This window comes from Elaeis guineensis, chromosome 1, assembly GCF_000442705.2.
Source record: "Elaeis guineensis isolate ETL-2024a chromosome 1, EG11, whole genome shotgun sequence".
NCBI lineage: Eukaryota > Viridiplantae > Streptophyta > Magnoliopsida > Arecales > Arecaceae > Elaeis > Elaeis guineensis.
The window spans coordinates 8,125,395-8,136,072 of NC_025993.2; the positions used below are offsets into that span (position 1 = coordinate 8,125,395).

At 37.2% G+C, this 10,678-nt stretch overlaps 1 protein-coding gene across 1 annotated transcript; it reads right to left on the reverse strand.

The window, feature by feature from the left end:
- Nucleotides 1-9,251: 9,251 nt before the first annotated feature.
- LOC140855600 (uncharacterized) lies at nucleotides 9,252-10,377 on the reverse strand. The gene has a single exon (XM_073251700.1). It carries the CDS (start codon nucleotides 10,375-10,377, stop codon nucleotides 9,412-9,414), a length of 966 nt encoding a protein of 321 aa, XP_073107801.1. The 3' UTR covers nucleotides 9,252-9,411.
- Nucleotides 10,378-10,678: the final 301 nt, after the last annotated feature.

Genomic DNA, 10,678 nt, shown 5'->3' on the forward strand with positions numbered 1-10,678 from the left:
AAGTAATGCAATGCTAGTGGTGTCATAGAATACTTCCTCAAAAATTTATAGTCATAATCTCTCTGTGTGCTTCCTATTGACATCTTCATTAATTATAGGTTTGTCAAGAAAGATATTTATATTAGGTTTAGGTATTTTTGGTGTCAACTATGGATAGATGGTGTGATCTTGTGCAGAATCACCCAATGATTATGGCTATGGCTTGTGGATGCAATTGTTCGATGCAACTCTTTTGTTTTTTTAAGGCAATCAGTTTTATGCGTGAGCTAATAACCCTTTTTGAGGAATATCTATAATGATTCTTGGTGTTTATATTGAAGAGGTAGCATAACTTTCAAAATTTCTATTTTGATACTTGAAATGGTGGTGATAAAAAGGAGCATGGATCTCCTGTGGTGTGTGATTTGCATTGCAAAATATCATGCAGCACTCTATGACCGCTATCAAGAGATAAACAACCATCAAGTAAGACGGTCTTATATGTCATATGTCATATGCCTTGTATGATGGCCATCTATTTTCTCGTGTGTTACGCTTCAAATCCGAGACATAACATAGCCATTCTATCAAGAGATGGAATTCACGATAATATGAAGTCTATTAATCATTATAATCAACTAAAATTTATCCTACATAAAATTGAATAAAAGATTCAATTCTATCATTCATAAGTAAATAAACTAAGTTTGGTTCAGAGCATCTAAATCAAAAATCAAATACCAAAATCTACATCTCCAAATTCATAAATAATTAACTATAATCTATAATCATCTAATAAACTAAATTAGCTACAAAATTTTCAATGCAGACTCCAAGCTTGGAGCATCTTTTGTTCCTAACCTTATTCCTCTATAAAATAAAAAAGAATAAAGAGGTATGAGCCACACCTGTTCAATAGTAAAATCTACACTTTTTTACTGGATCAAGTATCAATTTTTCAATGATAATATATCATTAAAAAAATAGATATTATAAAAATAAAGTATCTCATAGAGCAGTATAATAAAATAAATCATAAAGTCAATTACACATGCACAAAGCATGAATATTTCGTAAACATGATTCATAAGTTATTCTCATCACATGCTCATATCATATTTTAAAGTGTTGCTCACAATATTCATATTATGGTTATTTTAGTCTTATGATAGGATCCGTATTCTTGATTGATAAAGTTCTTGTTTCGCATGCCAACTTATATCCACTGGAGGGCCTATGTTCATATAGATGCTAGTTCTGAATGTTGATTTTTTTTTTTTTCAATTCTAGGGATCATATATAGCTATCTGAGAGCTTTTAAAATCTTTATATCTTTTTTTTTAAATATACATATATATACATAGATAATAATAAAAGATATAATAAGATTTATGCATGCTATTTTCATAAAATATATTCATGAAATCATTTTTTATAGCAAAATATAAATTTTCATATCACATATGCTAATCTTAATTTTTAAGAAAAATATGATTTCATCAATAACAATCCATATGCATAGCAAACATGATAATTTGAAAATAATAAATAGTGTAAGATATCCTTATACCTTATTCGTCCTAGAATTTTTAGATTTCATTATGGGATTCGGCTAATCCTATTTCAAATATTAAATCATAATTAATTTCTATTTGAATAATTCAATAGACTTAAATAATAAAAAGAGGAGACCATTGACCGGATGTTCAGTCCGACAGATGGATGCGTTAGATCTAAGTGATTCGATCAAAAAATCATGAAGCACATATTAGATAAGACTAAGATCGATCAATGGGGTTCATCAATAATAAATTTTTGATCAAGATTGAGGTGAAGGATACTTAACTGACCATAATCAATTATGATTTAGATAATTCAAGAAGGTCAATGGTAACTATATTCCATATATATCTAGTAATGGCTAGGAAAAGGTTGACATACCATAGGGATATTAAAATTGTTTCGAGCCTCTTTTGAAAAAGATCATCTTAGATTCAAAGTAGAGGAGCATCATCTACTAGGGTCCATATATCAAATAGAAAGAGCAAGAGGGAGTGGAGGGAGACAACTCTTTTTTCTCGTGTTTCTTTTGTTTCTTTATTTCTTTATTTCTTAGCAAAACAGGAGAGGGAGGGGGGGGGTGTGGTCAATGGCTGTAGCTAGGTGGCAATAGGTGGCTATGCATGGCCAATGGTGGTGGAGGGGACCACCAATAGTAAGTGGCTAGCCAACAAAAGTAGTGAAGACCAAGGCTATATCAAAGCCATTTTCTTGGTCATCCTCGGGCGGGCTCCAGCCCACTTGCCACCAGTTAAGGCCCCCATGTTGGCGATGGCTTGGTGCAAGGGGGAGGCCGAAGCCCTTGATGACGATCGTCGGTGGCAAAGATGAATGGAGGAGAGGGGAAATCATAAAAAAATAGAGATAAAATAAAGTCTACTTTCTCTATGGGCTTCTACCAAAATCAATGGCCAGTGATAGTGTCTAAAACCATAAAAAAAAGGGGAGGAAAGAGGGGATGTGAGATTGGGGCCTTACCTTAGCTTCGGTGGCATCTTTAGCCCTAATTTTTGATGGACATAGTAATAGAAAATGGTGAACTCAAGAGGAAAAAGAGATAGGAAGAAGGGGTGATGGTGGTTGACGATGATAGATGAGGAAGAAGGGGTTCTCTAGCCTTCTTCAAGCTCACAGGGAAGGTAAGATCAAGGAGGGCATCTGAGACATCTTGGAGCATCATGAGGACTTTGTAACCTTTTAAGTGATTCAACAGATTGATAGAGCCATCAAATGGCTTTACCTGCGGCATCTTGAACCGATATAAAATTAGTTTCTGAAGTATGGCTTAGGAGAAAAGTGACTGAGAATTGAAGCTAAGGGCCTCATCATTTTTTCTGCTAACCATCTAAACCTCAGCTAGGTGGCGCTCGATCTTTCGAACTTTCCACTCGAGATTGTCATTATGATGAGATCTTTCAGGATGCAGAGAGTAGCTCGAAGTAGAGTTTTTGTCCGAGGAGGTTGGGGAATATTGACACCTTTTGCCATGGCCGAAACCACGATGAGACGACGATCACCAATCGATCGTGGCGGATCGATGGGTTTCGAGGGAGACTTTCCAGGCTCGGGGATCAGTTTCGATGGCTATGTCGAGATGGCACCTTCTGTGAAGCAGGTTAGGGTACTGTCGCTGCTCCATAGTCTATTGTAGATTCTAGATGGCATCGATCAATGCTTGGACCTGACGGACCAGATCGTCGAACTGCTGTGGATCAGCCGTCATGAGTATTAGTGCCGGCTGCATAGGTCTATTTGAGGTGGATGGCTGGTCACTCCACCTTGGCTTCATCGAGCGGACTGTCGGTAGAAAGTGATGGAGTAGTTGCATTTTGCCATACTCTCTCTCATTCATTGGGTTGCTGGACTCTTCCTCTCGCGCCAAACTATATATTACGTCAAGACTCCGATAGGAGTTGATGTAGCCGAGGCAAATGATGGTTCGAAAATTGAGACATCGGGAGGGATCTGCAAAAGAAGTCCACACATACCGCGGGTTCTCTGACAGAAGATCTTTTGATGCTTAAGTCAGTCAAAATTTGAGAACATTAGAAGAGAAAGAGTATGAGCTTAGTATTGCATTATGTACCTCGAGGGTCTCCTCATTATCTCTTTATATAGAAGTGGAGTTGTAGGCCGTTACGTAGGCAGTAGGCTAGATCATGATCTATTAGGCTATTAGGATAGGGAGTCTACCCATGAAGTTGTTACTTGTGGATGGTGGCCACATTTTGACAATTCGTTATAAGATTCCTAATAGTGGCTCATATGGTTGAGTAGGTCGGTAACTGAGGTCGGTACACAGTCGAAGTCTTGGTCTGGATGCATTATCATCAGTGTCGGTTGTAAGAAATCATCCTGTGTGATCGGTGAAGTCTCGACCTTAAGATTGATAGGTGCCCGAGTCGGAGGGTTAGATGGGAGCCGATAGAATCATTCCATCCTAGCTCTCTATGGCAGTCTTGACTAGTCGTTGGCCGTAGTTATCGGTGCTGGGCAGATTGTGAGGTTAGCAACAGCATATTGATGTCCTCCGTATGCAGTCGAGGAAGATGTCCGGGGATAAAATCCGTTGAAGTTTTCCGTTTCATTACTAGAACATCTAGATGATGTTCATTGTTCGGAGTCCGTATCGGTGCTTCGATCGATCTGAAGAGTATATTTGAGAATGAGATCCAAAGACAGTAATTGAGGTGGTACAATCCTGTATATCTATTTTTCTTTGATGGATATAGATACCAATATAAATTATACGTCAGATAGTTAAATTTCTATTCATATTTGGATAAATTTAAATATAAAAATAAATTCAAATGGATTTTGTCTGATCTGCTTTCACTCCTGCTTTCTTTTTGTTCTAGTTTCCTAATTTTATAGTTATTAGACTGATATAAGAGGTACTTCCTAGATAGGCGTACATTTATTTATTTCTGTTTTTCCTGGTCACAAAACATTACAGTTTGGCAGAATTAACAGGACTCCTGCTTAAATATGGTAAAAGCCATCAAAGCTCTTTCCTTTTATTCTTGGATGCCCAATCTTGCAGTTATTCAACGGATCTAACACTTGCTCTTTGGAAAGATTGACATGCACTATTTTTTTTTTGATCGGAAAGAAGGCAAATCTGACACCTGAAGATCTATTAATCTAGCCATGCATTTATTCGCTTTTGTTTTCTTATACCATGAAATATTGCAACTTGTAAAAACTAGTGTATTTCTTTTAGAGAAAAAAAATTGTAATAATTAATGTCACCAATACTCAAATTTAGTAATGGGCATCCAAGCTCCTTCCCTTTGTTCTAGCTTCCTGGGTCTTATGAAGGCATGCAATTTTTTGTTTCCGTTTCATGTGCCACAAAATATTACAATTTGGAAAAATTAATGTTATTTGTGCACAAATGTGGTAATGTATAAAGCTCTTTCTTTTGATCTTATGTTGGCAAGAAATGCAATTATTTTAGTAACGCTAGGTGGCTCCCGGGGATCGAGATTGGTTCAACGTATGGGTTTGTTACATTAAAAAGAAAACTTTGGTGGATTTACCACCACCCCCCCCCCCCCCCCCCCCCCCCCCACCCCCAAAAAAAAAACCCAACTTTGGTGTATTTAATAGCAGGTCCCTCTTGATTGGACATATAACTTAGTCCCTGTTAACTGGGACTTAACACCAGCTCCAAGTTCTAAAGTTTGTGTAATTCTGGCTCCCTAGCAACTGTATGTACTCGTTCTCCAATAAGTACACCATTCTAAATAAATGTGTAAAATGGATTCAAATGGGTACAGGGATAATGTAATTATGCACAGAAAAGATATAATTATGTGCAAGAACTAAAACAAGTGTGCACTGGAAGACTGCAACTATGTGCAGGATAAGAAATTAAATTATAAGAGTCAAGGGACCGCGTGTTAAAGTCTGGTAAAAGAAAGGATCGGACATTAATTTTTCCAAAAACTTTTAGATTTGTTGTCAGAAGTTGCCAAGTTACTTAGTTGGCATCGATTTTATTTCTTATTTTTTATGTTTAAAAATATGATCATATAGATCGGGATAAAAATATGTTTGGTGTTGTTATTTTTTTAATTTTTATTATTTTCAAAAAAAATTAAGCATTTTATTAATATATTAATGCCACCATTTTTACTATCACCATCATTGTCTCGAATGATATTATTGCTATCAAGATTGCAATCATCTCCATCACCACCATTGTCATCATCATTATATCATTAATGCCACCATTGTTACTACCGCTACCATTGTCTCTAACAATATCATTGCTATCAAGATTGCTATCATCTTCATCATCACCATTACCATCATTATTACTACTATCATTTTCACCATCATCGCTGTAATTGCTAAAGCTATTGTCATTACCATTACCACTATCATTGTTACTAATATCGTCAATAGTACCACCACACCATAGTTGTTGTCATTGCCATCCCCACCACTTCTAAGCTACACTATCTCTGCCATCATGATCATCTCTATCATTGCCTTTCTCATATCATTACTACCATCATTATCATTACTATCATATTGTTGGTGCCCTATCTATTATTATCGTCATTGCCACCACCCTCGTGCTACTATATCACTAAAATCTTGACCAATACTACTACCACCATGACTACGATCTCTATTGTTTCCACCACTACCATCACCACTTCACCATCATCATATTTATATTTTTAAAATAATTTACTATGCCATATTTATTTTATTTTAAAATTAGTAATAAAATAGAAATATAATTTTTATTGTTTTATTTTTAAATTAAAAAGTAAATATGATGTCAAATAGCCACTTAGCAATTGTGGGCATGACAAAGTTTTGTGTGCTACAAAATGTTAAAATTTGGAAGAACCATCGTGACCTTGTGTTCAAATATGGTAAAGGCCAGAAAGCTCTCTCTCCTCTTATTTTGTCTCCTTGATCTTATGGATATTCAACACACTCAATTCTATACTATGGAATTATCATTTATTTCATGCTACCCTCCATTTTCTTAATAACATCACTGGAGTCTCTCTTTGTTGTTTTTGCCATCCTAAACTCCCCGTATCTGTAGCGAAGGCCCTTAATTTATCATTGCCTATGATATGATGAGATGTATTGGTGACACTTTATATGAGGATCCGTGCAAGTATGTATTTATTCCTATATCAACTATGTATTGTATTGATCTTGGGCATTTTTTTGTTAATCTTTCTGGATGAGGTCCCAAACTATGATCCTTTGGCTACTAAGCAATTGGCCAAGAAGCTAAAGATCTAGCTGGTTGCTCTTTAGCAACGATCATCTTCTTGATGGGTTTATAAAAATTGATTGTATGGGGAAGGGATACATGAAAATCTCCTAATTTTTCATAATGTTGGGGAGTTGTATCTTGAGGTTAATCCATGAGGCTGTTGTGATGTGCAAATGCACTATGCAGTGAAATGATCTATTTTTTTTATTTAACCAATTTTTGTTGCAAAATATATCTATGGTGAAGGCAATGTATTTTAGGCCAAACTTATGTTGCAGAGATATAATAAAGGGATTATATATACCATCTTTTCACATCTATAGATATGTAAACTATCTGTATGTGCTCAATCTGAAAAGGAGAGGAAGAGTGAACAGAATTGACACTCTTTTATGCCTTAGTTGGAAGAAAATAATGGGAGAGAAAGTTAATACTTTCTCTTAATTGAAAATTTTTTTATCAAAGAAAAGGAAAGAAAAAGAGAGAAATGGAGGGAATACAAATCCCTTCAAATCTATAATTTTTTTTTCTCCAAATCAAGCGGATATAGAGAGAAAGAAATTGAGAGTTAATGAATCTTTTATAATTCTCATCTTATCTTTTTAATAATAAAGAATAAAATTAATATTACATTTCAGTCTTAGAGTTTATTTCAAGTCTCTCACCTAAACTTTTCACCTGATTGAGACTCTTGTGGACAGAAAAATTAATGAAAACAAAAGGAAAGATGGAAAAAAATTAAAACATTAGATATTTTCTTGGTTTCTTTCTTGGATTCTTTTCAAAGGTTTAATAGTAAAAGAAGATTGTAATATTTTTTTTTCTTTATTCTTTGCTTTCAACAGATTGGTGCGCCAGGTAGGGGAGCGAAAAATAACTTAAAATGTCAAAAATCAAAACTCAACGCTCAACTGCAACCGGATCAGCGAGGCACTCTTTCCATCGATAAAAGGTTTCTCCCCCTCCTCTAGTAGCAGAGCCTAATTTCTCACATCCTGTGGTCACCACGGACGTCCAGATCGCTGCACTCGTACAGCAGATGACTGTTCTTATGGAGGTGGTTAGAAGTCTCCAGCAGCAGTAGACCCAGCCACCACACCCACCGACAGTGCAATCGGTGGCACAGTCAACGCCATCCAGGCATAACCATCGTCATCCACGGTGATCACAGTCTCCTTCATCAGAGCGGCCATCTCGGCTCTCTTATCGGGACGAGCAATGGCACTCACGGCGCTCTCAACGCACCACCCACCATTTACGGTGTCCCTCTCCTTCTCAGTTAGATCGAGCAAGGAAGAGAAAGCAACCGCGAACACCGTCTGCTTCCCCCTCTAACTCATCGGGAGGTTCAACCCCTAGAGTTTTCCAACGGTGACTTGATAATTATGAATGTAAATTTCAAAAGATCAGTCGCCAACTTGCTCAACTTCAAGTGGAAGATCGGAAGTCCTCCAACGACTATGACTTTCACATCGTCCAACTGCTTTCTCGACACATCTTGGATCAACTGATCCCATCTCGGTTTAAGATACCTCAAGTGGAGCCATATGACAGATCCATCGATCCGATCGACCATCTTGAGAGCTACAAAGCTCTCATGATGATTTAGGAGGCCGTCAACGCCCTCTTATGCATCGACTTCTCGATAATTCTTCGAAAAGCTGCTAGAGCCTGGTACTCCGGACTTCAGTCGGGAAGCATATATTCTTTCTTGGATTTATTGGATTCTTTTCAAGGATATAATAGTAAAAGAAGGTTGTAATATTTTTTTTTCTTTATTCTTTGCTTTTAACTAAGAAGGAAAGAAATTATTTCTTTTTCTTTCTTTAAACTTTCAATTAAGAAAAAATAAATATATTTTGTTTCTTTTCTTTTCCTTTCTTCAAACTTCTCTTGTCAATTAAGATTGGGTGGTGCATTGTTGATAACCTCTGGATGGATACCTTGTGTAGCATCTTATGTATGGTCACATATTGGAGATGGTGAACTCGACCATGTTTGTCTATGTATTAAGTTTCCCTTCAATCTTTCCATTTTTCTTGTTTGATGATAAGAAATTTTCTTTAGACTAAGTCTAAATGCATAAAAACCTTAAATGTTTATAATTTTTGGGGTTGTGAGTGTTTCTTTCTGGTAGATTGATCACCAAGCTATGTTCTTCAAGCAATCTGAAGATACTTGCTTCCATATCTTTCTCATACCTCCAGATTTATAGTTAAATCGTGCAGATACTCTGTAGATTGACCACAATAAATTTTCTGAACGAATAGGCATAACCATTTCCATTGTTTAAGCTCAGTTTTCAAATTTAGAAAATAACATGAATTGAGTGAAACATGTGTGACTAGACAGATCTATTACAAGTTTTTCTAAGGTCATTCTTTAGCATAAGAATATGCAAAGTGCTAGTTCCATCTTAGCAAACTTTTGTTGTAACACTTTGTTGCATAGCATCATCACAGAAGTCACTCAGACTTGTGCAAGATAAAGTGCAGAATGTTACAAATTTCTTTTTCTCAACAACATGACAAATCCTATATGCACATATTTTGGTTGGCAGTGATTTATATGAACACTGAGAAGCAAACTAGTACTCACAAGCAGTCAAACACTTCCTATCAAATAAAAATAAAGCAATCCATAGATATGAGGGGATTGTTTAGGTCCTCCATGAGAGGAATCCTGGAGCTGTGTTCAGAAAACACTACCCTGCTTCCATTCTCACCCACTTCACATTTGGTGTGGTGGATCTGGTCCATGTAAGTCTCCCTCTTCTTCTCTGCACTCGAAATTTGCCTGCTTGATAAGTTGCAAGGACCCGAAGGCAGAAGCTTCTCCTTCCTTGCAGCCGGTTGAAAATGGAAAGCATTACCTGACATTCCAACCTCATGCCTCTGCCTTTCAATTGTCGCATTTGTCGATCTCCAATGAGTGGATGGAGAGCTCAATTTTCTACTTGGGGGAGGGATCGCCGAGCTAAGCTCTGTCTTCATGCTCTTCCGATTGGCTAGCATTGGTGGTGAGTTAGAACGCCCGTGCTTTGATGGAAGTGATTGCTTTGCACTAGCAATGTATTGTTTTATTGGGCCTTGAACTAATTTTGATGGTGGTGGTGATGTTTTCACTGGATATTTGTTGGGTTTAGGCTTTGTGACACTATGCTTATTTGGATCGAGGACGGTTATGTGAGGGTTTTCTCTTGCGCAGGACAACAAGAATTCATTGGAGAAAGATCTATCCTTCAATGAAGACCGAGAATAGGTGGGATCACTAATATTTGAATAAGAAGAGGATGTGGATGATGACGACGACGACGACGATGATGATGAAGAAGATGAAGAAGAAGAGGGGATCGTTTGTACCTTGGAGAGACCAATGGAGAGGGGATTGGTGGGAGTGGAAACAGACTGAGAGATGACAAGCTTGTCTTGGGGAGGACTAGAATCAAAAGGGGGAGAAGGATTGGAACAACATTTGCTAACACAAGTTCCCATGGGTTTCTCTCTAGTTGAGAGAGTGGAACATAGATGACATGGAGGTTGATCTAGTGGAAAATGAAGTAGGTGAGATTTACCTGTTCCCATTATGGTGTGTGTGTCTTAAGTTTTAAATTCTATCGGCGGGTTTCGAAACCGTTGCCCAACGGATACGTAAGGTACTGGTGGCCACCCCCTTCATCGTGTGACACTTATTTATGACATAAAGATAGAGGAACTGTGGTTCCTGGCATGCGAGTTATTGGTTTCAAGGACTTTGTAAAGGCGGAAGGAGTACTAAATTATGGTAGGATGAAAGTTTGAAGCGGTTCTCTCCTCAAAAAGGAAGTTCAGTGGTACGGTCGTGGGCAAGCACTTTCACAGCTCTCTCGTGTGTACGAAAAATTAT